The sequence below is a fragment of the Dysidea avara genome, chromosome 3 (genome assembly GCF_963678975.1).
Source record: "Dysidea avara chromosome 3, odDysAvar1.4, whole genome shotgun sequence".
Classification (NCBI taxonomy): Eukaryota; Metazoa; Porifera; class Demospongiae; order Dictyoceratida; family Dysideidae; genus Dysidea; species Dysidea avara.
Genome location: NC_089274.1, coordinates 5,473,249 through 5,490,405, shown reverse-complemented (window position 1 = coordinate 5,490,405; position 17,157 = coordinate 5,473,249). Strand labels below are relative to the sequence as shown.

The 17,157-nt window shown below is 38.1% G+C and overlaps 1 protein-coding gene and 1 long non-coding RNA gene across 12 annotated transcripts in view; one reads left to right on the top strand and one right to left on the bottom strand.

Annotated features, from left to right (window-relative positions):
• Nucleotides 1–4,683: 4,683 nt before the first annotated feature.
• Nucleotides 4,684–17,157, bottom strand: part of LOC136249042 (uncharacterized) — a 48,630-nt gene continuing 36,156 nt past the window's right edge. The window contains exons 10-17 of the mRNA XM_066040949.1: nt 15,255–15,422; nt 14,962–15,164; nt 14,788–14,910; nt 14,645–14,728; nt 14,106–14,216; nt 5,740–5,841; nt 5,507–5,614; nt 4,684–4,873 (exon numbers count right to left, since the gene is read on the bottom strand). Of these exons, the coding sequence (XP_065897021.1) occupies nt 4,811–4,873; nt 5,507–5,614; nt 5,740–5,841; nt 14,106–14,216; nt 14,645–14,728; nt 14,788–14,910; nt 14,962–15,164; nt 15,255–15,422 (962 nt within the window). The 3' untranslated portion in view covers nt 4,684–4,810. The remainder of the gene's footprint in view (nt 4,874–5,506; nt 5,615–5,739; nt 5,842–14,105; nt 14,217–14,644; nt 14,729–14,787; nt 14,911–14,961; nt 15,165–15,254; nt 15,423–17,157) is intronic.
• On the top strand, nt 7,602–11,713 carry LOC136249044 (uncharacterized). 11 transcript variants are annotated; one of them, XR_010698004.1, is made up of 9 exons: nt 7,602–8,783; nt 8,836–8,995; nt 9,117–9,221; nt 9,272–9,541; nt 9,602–9,950; nt 10,011–10,039; nt 10,090–10,222; nt 10,645–10,709; nt 10,769–11,713. It is a non-coding gene; the product is annotated as an uncharacterized lncRNA (long non-coding RNA). The 11 variants fall into 11 exon arrangements; XR_010698007.1 differs by having other exon boundaries at nt 7,605–8,783; nt 9,272–9,511; nt 9,921–9,950; nt 10,769–11,710; XR_010698008.1 differs by having other exon boundaries at nt 7,608–8,783; nt 9,477–9,511; nt 9,921–9,950; nt 10,769–11,708.

Here is a 17,157-nt window from a genome sequence, read left to right as displayed (position 1 = left end):
CAAAATAGCACCCATACGGAGACTAGTTGAAAAGTCCACAGGCCTTGCTCAGTCGACGGGTTCTCCCACCAGGAGTCTGTTGATCAGCTAACTGGCTACTGCCCATTCCAATGCCATAGGCATTCTAGTTTCCCATACCTGGGCTATGGGCTGGAGAGAAAGGGTCCTCAACACCTCCGACCCCCGGAAAACAGGAGAACAATGACCAGGGGTCACATTTCTCCCATGATGTTGGGCCATCTGCATTCATCACTCTAAACTTTCCAATCATATTGTAGCCATAACATGCCACCCTTCACTGCATGCACATGCATCACCATGTGCATGTGAGCTATCATGGGTGCCACCAATTCCGGTCTTTGTTTGCTCATCACAGCTACATATAGTGAATAACACTGTAGCTAAGTCATTATGTCCCCCACTCTCCTGCCACTGCCCACTAGCTGCAACTGTTGGAGAGCTCCCAATACCCCTTGCTGTACTGAGGTAGGGTTTTCTAGCATCATGACTGTCTTGTTGGTAGGCAGGAATTCTTCCATCTCTATGAATTCTAAGCCCCATATCCTCTGGACTAGCTTGTGGGAGATTGTAGGCAAGCCTGGTGCAGGCAGTAGCAACTGTAGAGGTGCTGCTTTGCTTACAGGTTTCTCGCTAAGGTCCTGAGGCTCTACCTGTGCACTCTCACCAGGCTTCTCCTTTCCCCCATTGGCTTCCTCTGCCAACATTCTTATCCCTGTTGACTGTAGGTCGCTCGGTCACTATGAAGGGCCTTTGAAAGTTAGTGCCTGCCTGATCCCAAATAATCTGGCTCTGAGACACCCTTTGTCGTTGGCAACCAGGTCGCCTACACCGCTACCTGCCAGCCCTTACTTCTGACAAATGGTACCACCATACCACACATGCTGAGCCCTAAGTGCCTGCCTGATCCAGGATGATCTGGCTCTGAGATACCCTTTGACAGTAACAATGGCCTGGTATATTGTAGGTACCCTTGACACCTGCTGCACCCGAACTGGTGTGGCACTGGTGTTACCCATCACTAACAGTACCTCATCCTTTAATGTACCACTCTGCGTGGGCAGTTCAAAGGCAGCCGCCAGTGCCATAATTTGTATATTGCACTGCTGCAGACCGCAGCGAGTGCATTATAACTTATAACGCACTGGTTGTGGTTTTATATACAGATATTGCACTGGCTGCGGTTTTGTGCAGCATAGCACAAGTGCCGGTGGCGAAGACCACTACGACACTTCACCTAATAGGTGGAAAGACACTTCACAGATCACTCGAATTCTTTTATAGCCTGACATTTAAAGGTCGATTGTGGGCCATAACGTCACCAATACGTATAATGTTTACAAGCAGCCAATGGCGATCGAAAAAGCCAACGCGGGTGGCCACAACTCTAGTCTACATATATATAAACGTACTTATACACCTTACTAGTCTGGTGCCATCTTAGCCCAGATTAAATTGTAGTCCACTTCGACAATGACTCAACAAATAATTATATTCTAAATAATACTAACCTTTACGTTCGATTGTGGTAACCAGTTTTGTCATGCCACCAGATTCGAGTTTAGCCAGTGTGAAGAGTAAGAATTAGACTAGTATCGTTTATTAGTTAGGTTTTGTTTATTTAAACCGTCTATTTAGCTGCTTTTTTTCGCTCGAGAGAATCACTATGGCGATTAGTCTGGTGCTTAGTCTATATGGTACGCTGGCATGCTGAGCACTACATGATGAGAGTCGAACAGCGAATGCAGGATAGTGACCCACAATCGATGTTAGAAACCTGGCCTTTATAAGTGTTACAGCTGTCTTGTAAGACTCTCCCCACCTATTAGATGAGTGGTACATAACAGTTATACAACGTGCACTCGTGCTCTGCCTGTATAAACGCACTTGCCTTTGGGCCTAACGGCCCTCAGGCTCGTGCGTTTATATCAGGCAGAGCACTCGTGGCCGTTGTATAACTATATGCTATACAAGCCATTCCATATAATTCTGTTTTGTGGTTGGGGTTAGCCTATCTATGTAGTGGGGTATTATTTTTGGGAGTGGGCCTGGACTTTTTTGCTTTTGTGTTATTAATTATTTATTTGGGGGCCATTATGGTTTTGTTTTGTCATTATGATATTATTTTTGGAGCGATAACAAAAATTTAATTGAAAAGTATATATTTGGTTTGTTTTTGTGCTTTTCCGGTAATTTCTTAATCTTGGGTGGGATATATTGTTAGTTGAGGTGAACAGGGGTATCAAATTGTGCTCTTGTTGGAATGTACTTAGATTATGTAGAGTGTTTTGTCATAGGGAGTTATGTATTATTGTTAGTAATGTTAGGGAGCATAAAGTTAATTGAGGGATTTGATTTGGGGGGTGTTTTGAAGCAATTTACAATAATGCATGCACTATTTATTTGTACAGTCTTTTCTTCTTCACCTTTATCCTGTATGTGCACGGCACAAGCCAGTGGTGAGCTACAGTTACTCAAAAGCTATAGACCACTTATGAGTATCTACAAACTATAAGAATACAGTTTATGCATGGTTTCATATGTACTACTATAATTCCAGTAAAAGATAGCCTGGTTTTACAGGCTAAAAAAGGGTTATAGTTGTAGCCAACAAGCTAGTTGTAAATGACTTTGGCTAGTTGTAAATGGTGATTGGCTGGCTGTAAAACTTAGACAAAATAGTCAGCTGCACCACAGAGAAGTATAAACACAAAGTTTTTATACCTACGTATTGTACATCTTAACTCTTACAATATACTGAAGGGCCCAAAGATTTGACTAAAAGTACCTCAAAATATAATCTTGAAACAGCCATTTTCACCATTTTGTGGTCTTGTTCATAGTTAACTATAAAATTAAATTTCCTTAAATTGCAATAAAAAAGGCTTGCATTGTGTACATAATTATATACATAGTTCTTATTGTTAAAGATTGTCCCATCGAATTATACCAATATACAGTACAAAAGTGTCTCCTCCCATTCCTGGTTTGGTTGTGATGTCATTGAGTATAAAAACTGTATGGTTTCATGTGACCCTGTATAAATGGGTAAAGCCACTATGAAATCACCTTGCCCTTAGTTTGTGGAGATCATGTGATTACAAAGGTTGGTGGGGATAATCCTGTAATTAGGGAGTATTAATTGGTTGGCATAAATCTTCCCTTATGTACAATGTACAAAGTGACTCCATAATGTCTTTTGTGCCAATGACTTTAGCATAAAAGCTTGTCATTAAGTACTTAATGAGAAGATTTGTGTAAAATCTTCTCTTTACGTATAAAGAAGTGATTGGTGTAAAATCTTCTCATTAAGCATAAAAACAATTTTTTACCAATTTACGCCAACGTCTGCATAACTCTCATGCAAAGCAAAGCCGTGCTTATTAACAGGTAAAGCTGAAAGCCAAGATGAAGCCCCCTTCTCACTAGACAGTGCCATAGTTTCCGTAAATCAGCAGACAGTGATTGGTGCAACCTGGCAGCAAAGTCAGCTTGTACTTAATGTGTTACATGTACGACCTCAGATTTAGCCAAACGTTGAGCCTCCAAAGTGTGGTATGAAACTTGAATGTATGATTTGTCAATTAATTTTGAATATAATATATATAGTTAAGACAAATCAGTTCAATGGTACTCATGGTCCTGCATCACACTAGACTTAGTACTATATATCAGTACCTAATTAAATGTCATCAGTGCAGACAGTGCACTGAAATTTAGCTAGAACAAAGACAGCTAAATAGTATAACCAAGAGTTCATAATATATATATTTAGGAGAGTATCCAACGCCTGTATTACCCCTTCAAAAGTAGTCAAAAGTTTCAAAACACACTGTGTAATAATTGTGTAACATATCCGAATATTTTAGTATAATTTCAGTAAACTCCACCACATGGCTTCACCATGAAAGATTTGTTGATAGGCGTTGATATACCAAAGCGAAGACCTGCAAGCACTTCAAGGCTCCTATAGCTCTTGAAGCAAGTTAACACCTTTGGTGATGATGACTATTGTGTAACATTATTACGCAATGCGTTTTGAAGGGGCAATACAGCGTTGGATGCTCTCCTAAATATATATATTATGTACTCTTGGTATAACTAGGTGATGTTGGATTATTACGTACCTGAAAAATTTACTGTATATTGTTCTGTCTTAGCATAACAGCTTGAATACATAGTTATGATGAGCGACTGTGAACCCAAGACAGTTATGTAGAGCAGATCATTTAGTAATCATATCTTGATCTTTATAGAATGCATAAGAATTTAGCTGTAATTAAAGTGTTAAATGATTGTAATTACACTCTTGGATAACTTCTCTTGACTGTTTTATTTGAGCAACTGATTACTCTACTACAGTGTATCTAGGGTTTAAGGTGGAGGGGCTAAACCTTTTTAGGCTTCAAAATGAAGTAGGAGCTTCAGTTGCTAGTGTTACTATATACTGTCAAATATGACAGAATAATTTGGCTGTATAAGATTTGCATGCTGTTCAAATTTCCCATGGTAAAATAAGCAACACAATGCAAAATTGCTGGAGATGAAGAGGACTGGTCCCCTTGCTCAACCTAAGTTGTGCTACTGAAGATGGAACATGACCCTACCAGAGGAGAAATGAGAACTTGTGGTGTAACACAACTGAGTATAGTATGTATACAGGGTTGTAAATCACTTTGTCTATATAATTATGTAGTTGCTATATATTACTCCAGCATATTTTAGCAATGAAATGAGATAATTATTCAAGCTACTTATAGTATAAATATTGAAGTAAAATTGCTGTGCTGATCTATGGTAGTTCTTCAAGCATTTCAAGTACTTTGCTAGCATTAAGTCTGTTTTGTGGTAAGAACTACAGAAAAAAAAGAAATAATACATATCAAGATTATTGCACATGTTATAGGATGTGTACACAACATGCAGCTGCATGATTCAAGCATAAGGACAATGTGATTTGAATATACTTATAATAGTTAAAAGTCAGTTATGAAACGTTGCTTACTTGACAAACCCAATATTTAATACACAATTTGAAATCTGGACATTTCTGCTACTAAAAACCAGAGCAAAAATCAACACAAACTGTTTCTTGACATTTATTCTAACCATTGCATTGGCACAATGTCACTGTGCAAAGGATTACTTATACATTTATTATCATGCTGGGAAGACAGCACTGCTGATACACCCTCGGAAAAGAAAGAAAGAGATCACTAACTTATTACACAGTAGCAGAGCAGCTCTGTCTAGCAGTCTGTATGGTAGTTATTACCCAGTGTAATGCTTTGACACTCCCATGTACAAGATTTAAATACACATATGACACACATTTGCAAAGTTCAGTTAATAGATTATCAACACCAAAGATGTATTTACATGCACAGTATATGCATGTACTGCATGCATTTATATAACTAGTACAATGGGTGCAGGCAATTGTAATATACTACTTATAAAACACTACATAAATAATAGTTATGCTTACCCGTACACCCTCAGTTATGATCTCCAATAATTTCTGCATGGTAGTCCACAATGGTGTTGAATATATATGAGGTAGCTTTTCCAGGCAGTATTGGCGAAGACTGTTTGCCTGTTGTCAAAGTAGGTGTAAACCATTTCCACATCACTACACACAATGACTTATAAGAATAAAACTAATCCTATAACTTTTATCAAGAGGTTCTAATGTACAAGTAGTACTGCTTATTGTCTTACCCCATAAACAGCACCAAGTATAAAAGGCAGTGGAAGTTTTTCAGGGTATGTGTATGAAACTATCCAGTGTCCTTGAGCCAACACTGAGCCACTTCTCAGCAACTGTAAAGTTAAGTTTTTTAAACAGAATGTATAGTGATGTATTAAACATATTCACAACACATACAAGCATACACACACACACACACGCACGTATAAATTATTAACCAGGCACATGCATGGTTTTCTGTAATTGTCTTGAGAAAACAGCGTGGACAATGTTTATTTTACCAATATACTTGAGAGAGGACATATGCAATAAAACTCTACTGAGAAGGAAGGGAACTATATAACAGGGTTTAATGAAATTTTTGTAATTCAGTTTGAAGGGTGCAGTTAGGGGTGGTTGAAGTGTACACAGCGCACACAGGATACATAGTAAGCTAGAAGGCTCTGGAGCCCATTGTGAGATTAGATCCAATAGTGCAGTGTAAAAAGATTGGATCTATTAAATGAATTGTGATAAGTAGTTAGCTACCACCCCAAAAACACCTTCGCTGTAAAAAAGGCGCGCCCAAGAAACTACAAGTACCTGGAACCCAATGTAAAAAAACAAAAAGAAAACAGCTCAGCTGAAGTGAAAAGTAACTGGTAACTTAAAGAGCTGATATCTGAAGCGGCCAAGAATACAATTACTAAAGTTTAATCCATGCAAGAACACCTTGGCTATAAAACAGGTGTGTACATGAAAGTAACTGGCAACTGAAATGGCTGATATCTGAAGCGGCCAAGAATGAATGGTCATATACAACTAATTCAAAAATTTAACACTGAACCTTTATAATTCGGCTGTGTTCTATATTCACTCTTGCTACATCATAAAGTAATTTCTTTTAACTCTAATTGGCTGGTAATTTGGCCGCCTTTTTTAATAGTCAGTATAATAGAGCAAAAAAAGGCGGCCAAATTACCAGCCAATTAGAGTTAAAAGAAATTACTTTACAATGCAGCAAGAGTGAATATAGAACACAGCCGAATTATAAAGGTTCAGTGTTAAAATTTTGAATCGGTTGTATATGACCATTCATTCTTGGCCGCTTCAGATATCAGCCATTTCAGTTGCCAGTTACTTTCATGTACACACCTGTTTTATAGCCAAGGTGTTCTTGCATGGATTAAACTTTAGTAATTGTATTCTTGGCTGCTTCAGATATCAGCTCTTTAAGTTACCAGTTACTTTTCACTTCAGCTGAGCTGTTTTCTTTTTGTTTTTTTACATTGGGTTCCAGGTACTTGTAGTTTCTTGGGCTTGCCTTTTTTACAGCGAAGGTGTTTTTGGGGTGGATATCACTCATTTTTGTCAGTGATAGACTCTACATTTGGTTTAAAAGGTAATTTTTTTTGGAAATGAGCAATTAACATTAATGCAGAATATTATCTTGGAGAGTCAGTAAAATCCATACATAATAATGATTGTTTCATAACACCGTAAATTCGGAAGTATGAATTTACGGTGTAGTATGACTGTTCTATTAGAGTAAATCTATCCTTACTGCCTGCATGTGACGAATATATCTCATATCTGTGCATGTTAAATGCTTCAGACACCTAATTAAACTTGCAAGTGACTAATTAGTTTACAGTTGCTACACAGCTATAAATACATTTGTAATTGTTATCACCATAATCATTTATCATGTTATAACCATTTTTTATTATTTTGGTCACAACTTCAGGATTAGAGCAGCAGAGAAAGGAATAAAGGACTCAATCATCAAGACTTGTATATGGGAGATGGAACAGTATTGCGATGGACAATGCCGGTACTAACCCCTCAAGGGTGTTGCAGTACAGTATAGATGCAAGACCAGAGCCTCTATCGTCACCTTTTGACTGTGGTCACAACTTCAGGATTGGAGCAGCAGAGAAAGGAATGGAGGACTCAATCATCAAGACTTGGGGAGATGGAATAGTATTGCCATGGACAATGCCAGCACTAACCCCTCAAGGATGTCACAGTGCAGTATCGATACAACCACTCCAACCAGTGCATAAGACCAGAGCCTTGATCATCACCTTTTGACTGAAATTTTTATACTTGAAGCAATTAAAACAAAAAAGTTGTAGTACTTATACTTTCCTGAGGGAGCATGTCCCCAGAGTCCCAGACTCCCTTGCCTGTTCAGCAGAATAATAGGATTGAGCCTTACTACCACTTTCACCTTTATTCTTGGCCCGGATGTACATATCGGCAACATAATACAGTAGCTGTAGATAATGCCCCTAGGCAGAGCTATAGGGGTGGGAATTTTTCCCTACTATCACACTATCACAGTAGTTCTTCTCGCAGTTCTTTGCCTGGCCATCATCAACTGCTGTCAAAACATTAGTGTCGTCCCCCAGACCCTTCCTCAAGCATACTTACCACACAAAAATAACTTAGTTTAGCAGTGCACAAACAATTATTGACAGCATATGTACACTTACCGCATTGTTGAACCATGTATACCACCAGAATCCACCGGATTGACAACTAACATGTGATCTATTTAGGGGAAATCTCATGGAAAGTCCCTAATTACCTTAAGCGGACACTTGTGATACGTGGTTTTAAATTGAATGGTTTAAGAATGTAACTAGATGGTGAGGCGTACTTTAATCGGCTCGACTTTACTGAGAAACTCGAGCCCCTCGTGAGAAACTACATCGCTTGAGCAACGCTTGAAAAAGTAAGAGTCAAGAATACTAAGGGACTCTATGATATATGCCGGTCTTGAATGCTAACGAAACGAGGAGTGAAGTTTGTGCAACGTGTCACATCGCCACACACTGATTCACCGTGTTTGTGCGATAGGGTTTTTGGACCTGTCCACCAGATGTTGAAAGGAAATTCATTCCACCACATGTTGAAAGGAAATTTATTCCAACTTGTGAAGTTATTGGTATACTCATTGTTGGGGTCCATGGGGACATCGATGATCATTTACCAGTCAGCTGTAAGTAATGTCACAACAGAAGGAAAGGAACCATTTCCATACCCCGGCTATGGCATACTGATTTTCCTGGTCAATTTATGTACACTCAACCACAGATCGAAATGTAGAACTTTGGTTGCAGGTGGAAAATAAACACCTTTTTACTCAGTTACAAGAGATTCACCCAGCTGGGATAAAATGTTGAAGTGAATGTCATTAGTACTAACTTGTTCATCAGGTATTGGACAATTCCAAGTGTCCAGATTATGCAGTTGTCCTCTTGTTCAAGTTTACACATTTAGGCAAGTTCCACAACGTCCTATAATCTATTACTATATCAGTGTGGAATAATGCTTATATAATATTTTTCATATTCCAGGCTTAGGTGTATTGTATTTAACACCTGCTTGTTGGTTTTTGCAGGCCATCTGGTCATACTGGTTTATCCACTAGCAGTTGAATGTGATCATGGTACATATGTAAGTTGAGACCATGCAAGGACAAAGATACAGGTGTCATGAATTTCAGGTCAGTTAACATTCAGAGGAATTGTATTATTGCAATTGTTGTTTTTGTAGTTATCAATTATCAGTGACCAGTTTGTGATAGCGTACTTTTGTTTGACCAATGACCTAATGTTCTGGTTTACATGCTTACCCAACAGTTATGTTACTCACTTAACCTGCATATGGGATATATATATTTTTAGTTCATTTTGATTATCCATCCTTTATTGGTACAGCCTGGCATATTGATTTTTTGCACATTCTCTTTTTAATTCAGTGCCTGCTGGATTGTTTCGTCAGATATCGAAACAGGTGTCTTTGGTGTTGTGACCGATGTTCCAGGTCAGTTTGCATGTGTGTTTAATTTAAGGTTGACTTCAGTGCCTGCTTATTCTTTTACAGGCCTCGGTATCGAGTGTCATGAATTTCAGGTCAGTTGACGTACAGAAGAATTGTATTATTGCAATTGTTGTTTTTGTAGTTATCAATTATCAGTGACCAGTTTGTGATAGCGTACTTTTGTTTGACCAATGACCTAATGTTCTGGTTTACATGCTTACCCAACAGTTATGTTATTCACTTAACCTGCATATGGGATATATATATTTTTAGTTCATTTTGATTATCCATCCTTTATTGGTACAACCTGGCATATTGATTTTTTGCACATTCTCTTTTTAATTCAGTGCCTGCTGGATTACTTCATCAGATATCGAAACAGGTGTCTTTGGTGTTGCGACCGATGTTCCAGGTCAGTTTGCATGTGTGTTTAATTTAAGGTTGACTTCAGTGCCTGCTTATTCTTTTACAGGTCTCGGTATCGAGTGTCATGAATTTCAGGTCAGTTGACGTACAGAAGAATTGTATTATTGCAATTGTTGTTTTTGTAGTTATCAATTATCACTGTATACTAGTGATGTGAATTTGCAGGTCAGTCTACTCAGATGTATCGGGTATAGTGTTGATGGGTTCAAACAAATATCCAGTGTAGACTGTAGTGGCATCAAGGGTGTTAATTTCTAGGTCAGTTTATATGTTGTGATGTTAGTGATTTTTTCCTAGTACCCAGATGTTAAGTGTATTGTATTTAATGCCTAGCTACCTGTTATGTTTTTAAATTATGGTATATCAGTGTAGACGGTACAACAGTAAGCCTTCTGTGTTGTAGTAACTATTTGTTTCATAATTATGCTGTTGTCCTGGAATGGCACAATTTTTGGGCAACCAGTGTGAAGTCCAGTGGTACAAACATTGTATTATGACCAAGTTGTGATAGCGTACTTTTGTTTGACTAATGTCCTAATGTTCAGGTTTGACATGCTTACCCAACAGTTATGTTATTCATTCACTTAGCCTGGGATATAATTTTTGTTCATTTTGATTATCCATGCTATTATTGATACAGCCCAGCATATTGATTTTTTATACATTCTCTTTTAATTCAGTGCCTGCTGGATTGTGTCATCAGATATCGAAACAAGTGTTTTTGGTGTTGCGACCAATGTTCCAGGTCAGTTGCATGAGTGTTTAATTTAAGGTTAACTTCAGTGCCTGCTTATTCTTTTACAGGTCTCAGTATCGTCATGCTGACATACAAGAAATCATCACTATTGTTGGAACTATTTTTAGTCAAGTCTTGATGTGATGTTGATTAACGTTGTTACACATTGTTGTATGTTTACCATATGGCAAGAAATTTTCATAGCCATCATGAAATTTGAATATTGTGTAAGTTGTGTGGAACAACCCCAACTCATACATGGTCACTGGAAAACCACGAACCACATTCGAGCCACAACACCACCAACCACATTCGAGCAATCCATTACAAAATTTTGTTGCACCATTTGTGTGTGCATAATACTTAATGAAAGCCACAGCACAAGCTACATGGTAAACACTACATAGAGGTGGTAACCCCTAAAGGCTTGTTACCTTTTGTATTCAGGCCTTTGTGGTTAATCTATTAAAAATTACATGTAAATAGAGAATTGAAGAGTATGCTTAAAGCACCTTCGCTAGTGATTTTGTTCTTCACACCATAAGACAACTGGCGATTTATAAACGCTCGATTGGGGTGTGGCACTAAATGGAATTTAAAAGATTTCTGCTTAAAACGCCATCCCTAGGGAACTTACGGTTCAGCACGTTGTCACAACTTGTTTATCAGGCATTAGAGTTTGTGTCCACGTCGTGCCTTTAAAAGTTATTGTAGGGATTAGAGGTTTGATTGAAGAAAATACGCGTATAGGCAAACCAGGATTGGATAATGTCAGTGCTAGATGGACTATACAAACACGACTATGTTGACTGGTATAACGTGACAGTAGTTGTAACATAAGGTAGAGAAATAAAGTGAAATACGCCTATTTTTTATTTTGCGATGGTTACTTTTTTATTTTAGCGAGGTCGCAAGAAAACTATGATGATGACTCCTAAAGATTTTTTTATCACGTAACGCAATACAAATCTATTGAGAGATGTTGCATAATCTAGGACTAATATTGCAAAACCGGCCCTACACGTAAATAACTCACAGTAGTGGCCACGCGTCTTTTAATTGGGCGTGCGCTTTGTAGTTTCTTGGCCGCACGACTCACTACCGTGAGTCTTGATATTGTGGATTGATTGAGGTTTTGATATATAACTATCATACAGTATGGTAGCACTGTATATTAGGGATCATGCAGTTTTGGGCTTTCTTTCCCAAAACATCACCTTAAAACCAGCCTCAAATTTCCTTCATAACAGCTTGGCAGTATTGATTAGGCATAGCCAAGCCCAAAAATGCCTTCAGAGTGACCCCAAACCCTTCCCAACAAGTTTCTACGGAATTTTTAAAATTTTCTATTCAACAGAATATTATTCTGATTAACTAATTAACTGATGCCTTCAGCCAAGCAGCTTAAAATTCCTAATTTTTCCTTCTACTTGTTTGTTTACTTTTTTAATAGCACAATTATGACTACTGACTCATAGGCGGTGGAGACGGGGGACCATGTTTTATGGGACACTGTTTGTAAGAAAAGATCGAGATACTCTAACAGAACAGTCAGGATCTGGATACTCTAATAGAGCAGTCACAGTATTCAGAGAAGCAGTGTAGCAAGCTACTTAGTACGTATGTGTAGTTATAAATAAGGAAAATACAATTGGTGGAGAGCAGCTATTGTCAGCAAGCTGTGACCTTTTTTTTTTGGTCTTCAACTTACAACTGGCCTGGCCCCCTCACTCTTTGGCCTGCTCCACCGCCCCTGTGCTGACTCCACGTGTACCACATTAAAGGAAAGAATGGCGCCAGGCATTTCATAAAATAATTTTGCATCTAAACGCGTGCCCCAATAATCAATTATACACTGAAAAGTGAGGTGGCCATTACGCTTCGTTTGTAGCTATGCTCCACTCATTACATAGTGTTACAAACAAAGAACAGTACAAGCAACTTCTCTGCAATGAATCCAGTTGCTAGAGAAAATGCAGGTGAAAAGCATGACATAGCCAGAGGGAAGCCGTATTGCACTATCACAAATCGACACCTTGTGTTGTCAACAAAAAAAACTGGAACACAAAGGTGGACAAAGGTAAGTCCATGATATGTGCATTGTACATACTGCAGTTGGCAAAAAGGCACATCTCAGGGCAAAGCAACGTCAAACAGTGAAAAAATCAATCCTGTAGCCTTATCCATTAGGGATCAAAGAACAAAAAAGCAGGGAAACAAGGGAACAGCTGAAAGTTGTGAAACAAGGGAGGTTGCCTATACCTGTAGATATACTAGTGGACATGTTGTTCTTTGATCCCTAATCCTGTTAATTTTCCCTTCTACTTGTTGGAATTAAAGGCACTTTTAATCACAGCGTTGAAACCGGGTCGGGTCAACCGGGTCACATTTTCTCCGGATCATCCGGGTCCGACCCGGTTTACAAATTATCCTGGTCTGACCCGGATTGGATCACGTGAGAAACGAAATTGTTTGTTTGACGATGTGGAAACTTATAAACGCTATCGCGTAGCTCTTTTGTGAGCCACGCCCACTTATCGCATTACCAACATACACTCAGCCACGCCCATTTATTAGTAAGTGCAGTATGTAGCATGAAACTGAGGGTATCTATGGTGAGGGGTAGCTATTGTCAGTAGGTGATGACCTTTTTTTTTCTTTTTTTTGGTCTTCAACCTACAGCTAGGCTGAAGTTGCAATATTTACTCAACACGAATCGAATGCTCAAAACGTAGTCTCGTTCGCTCACTCGAGACTAGCCGAAACATAGCTCTTATCACACGCCTCGGCTTTAATTAATCCGGGTCACATCCGGATCAAATCCAGGTCTGACCCGGATTGCTATCCGGGTCAGCAGTAGTGAGCCAGTTTCAACGCTGTAATCAAATACCTGACAATAAAAGTAATCACTACTTCCCCCTCCAAAAAAAGAGAAAAACCAGTATAGTTGTGGTCTGTCCACGCCCACATGAGCATTTTAGCAGACTGTGTTTAAATGAAGGCCAAGCCTGAAAGTGTTGTACAATAATATTAAAATCAATTTTGTATATGTATATGCCAAAGAACATATGTGACCGGATTTGCGAAAAGGTACCTTTTTCACACATAAAATTTGACCCATTTTTTCAACTTCCAAACGTTGTAACTTTTGTATCATTGCAAGCATGTGTCTGCAATTTTCCATGAATATGCCTACATCACTTGGTTACATTTTGATACAAACCGAAAGTCAAGCAGTGCAAGGAGTCAACAGTTATGACATTTTGTTTGCTGGTATGTCAAATGTGTGGAAAAGGTACCTTTTCGCAAATCCGGTCACATATATTTATTTTTGAACACGTTCACAAACATACCTGCATGCAGTATATTTTTACAGAATAGGTGCATAAAATAAGTGTAACTAACACGTTTCATCCTTTTAAACTCCATTCGAACATCTTGGACTCTCTCTTTGATGTATAGTTCGTCTTTTTCCCTCTCATTTTGAAAATTAAATAATGCGACATCTTTCTCCAACTATATATATACATACAAATGTACACATACAGTACATACTAAACAACCAAGCTGTGAAAAAGGGTGCAGCACATTTAAAGTTGTGAAAGAAAGGTTACTGTCAATAAATGGCTGCAATAATACTGCTACACCTTTTTTACAGCTTGATTGTTTTAGCATGGATTGTAGTATGCACATTATAACTTGTTATAGAGTATGTACATGTGGTGTCTAAGTCCTACATGTTCAATAAATCAGTGCACAGATGCAAGTATAAAGTACCACCTTAAACTACAGGTTTCTGCTGTGTATATACATGCATGGCCTGTTTGAGATTTGCCTTATTTACAGGCCCTACTTCCATATAGTTTCTGCTAGCATCACTTAATAGTTTTAGTGATACATTTCTCACAAATTTTCAGTAATGAAAATAATACATTTATACATACCTGAGAAGCAATTTTGCAGGCCTCAATAATGTTTTTTATCTGTTTACTGCTGTGCAAACTCATTTCATCAAAATACTCTCCAATCTGTATATGTACAAATATTGATACAAATACAACTGACTGCAAAAAAATTAATCATTTACCTGTTTTGTGGCCAGATTGATTATATAATCACCACTAAATATTTTCATCATTGTCACACTACCAGCCCATACATCAGATGCATCGCTCATACACTGCTCTCCTTGCACACCAGTAAAGTACAACTGCACATAATTGTATAATAATTCAGTGAAATGTGTATATAGTATGCTAACCTCTGTTGCCTTCATTCCATCAGTACCAGCTGGTTCAGTATGTTTGGCTCGTGCCCATTCAACATATTTTCTGCTCACTGACTCTCCATGGACACAGAACAAATCCATATCACCCAACACATATTTTACTCCACTACCGTTTGCACATTTACACTGCAGAGGACTTGAGCATAAGCATTTCTGATGCACTAAAATGTTAGCATCTACATAAGAAATTTATGTATAGTTATACTGCATAGGAAGTTATAAACTTAAAAAAAAGGAACACATTTAAAAGTGTAGAGTTATTGCACCTTTGACATCTCCATGTATGATTTCTTGGCTGTGCAAGTACTGCAATCCTTTGAAAACATGAGAGAAAAGTACTATAAAATTTTTAAAAATGTACTCTTCTTGTGTGTTGAAAGCAAGCATGTATTGTATTATGCAGTCGTGTTCCTTGAAGTGTTCATGAAGTCCTCCTACATATCAAAATAATACTGTATAAATGCAGCCACACTTACAGATAATATTGTGTTGAACATAACTAGATGCAACAGTTCACATTGTAAACCAAGTAAATTTACAAAGTGGATGTGGTAATTGTGGTAAAATCAAACTGCTCCAGTTATGGCAGGAGTGTCAGAGTAATAGTGAAAGTGGTAAGGCTTATGATCAGTCCTAATACTGTCAAAGGCAGCTAGTCTAGGTGGTCTGTGGGAGTAGTTCCCCAGAATAGTTCACATTAAGTTTTGTTATGAGGCAATTGTTGGGCTATATATAGTCTTGCACCTGTTCATTAGTTAAGAGATAAACTGTATGAAAGTAGCTACAAAGAGAAGCAAAGGCAAAGCTAAATACAACAGTAATTATTAAATTAAACTGGGTGCCTGGTTTACTGAAATTGTTTTCCAAAGAGTGGGTGTGTGTGCTTGTATGTATGTATGTATGTATGTATGTATGTATGTATGTATGTATGTATGTATGTATGTATGTATGTATGTATGTATGTATGTATGTATGTATGTATGTATGTATGTATGTATGTATGTATGTATGTATGTATGTATGTATGTATGTATGTATGTATGTATGTATGTATGTATGTATGTATGTATGTATGTATGTATGTATGTATGTATGTATGTTATATATGTTTGTATTTATGTATTTACTTATTTATTGTTACTGGGCAGAAGGCATGCTGATGCACCCAGGGAGCAAATAATGCCCAAAGAAAAATTACACAAATACACATGATTACAGTACAGCTATACTAAGTTATATGTCTAGTAATTTGTTAGTAAATATGTCAATGTTTTCCGACTCAATCACTAAAGTTGGCAAGTTATTCCAGTCAACAATTGTTCTTGGAAAGAAGGAGTACTGATAGTAACTGATTTGAGTACCTGGGTGGATAAAGTGGTTAGGGTGGTGGTGTCTAGTTGAACATTGTGTGGTTAAGAAGTATGATGGTAATGATAGGCCAGATAAGTTGTGGATTCCCTTATAAAAGGTTTGCAGTCTGTTCATCTTATGTCTTGTTTCAAGTCATAACCCACTGGGCAGTTCTACATTGGACTTTCTCTATGGTTTGGATGTCAATCGGTTGATATGGATCCCAAACTGATGCTGCATACTCCATGATGGGATGAACTACAGTAAGATAGGCAGAAGCCTTAACAGAAGAAGAACAGTTACTCAAGTTATGTCTTAGAAAGTTAAATACTTGCACTTAATATGGACGATGTGGACATGAAGCTGTTCTGGGTGAAAAACACGTTAGATAGTTGCTGTTTCTACTATTACATATTTGCTTAATATTGCATATTCACCACTTTAGTTTTGGCTTCATCACGTTTGAAAGTGGTGAGACTCTGGCCTCATTGGTCGCACTTATTCTGATGCCCTTGGGTAGGGTATACGCATGTGCAAATTAGGTACATGGTTATTATCAGTCAGTGGCTGTCACCTTAATTGACACGGTGCGGGCACTACTCAAGCCTTCAGCTTTGATCTTGTTCTTATTTGTTAATCAGAGGTGGCAGAAAGTGAGGGCTCAGGGCTTGAACCCTCCAACACTTTTGAAAGGCATTCTCACAAATTCTCGTAAGGTTGAGATTCTCTAATAGAGCACTCACATATTGTAATAAAGCAGCCAGGTGTTATCTTTAAGCTTTTATCTTCATTTACATTTAAAAATTGTTGCTGTCCTCT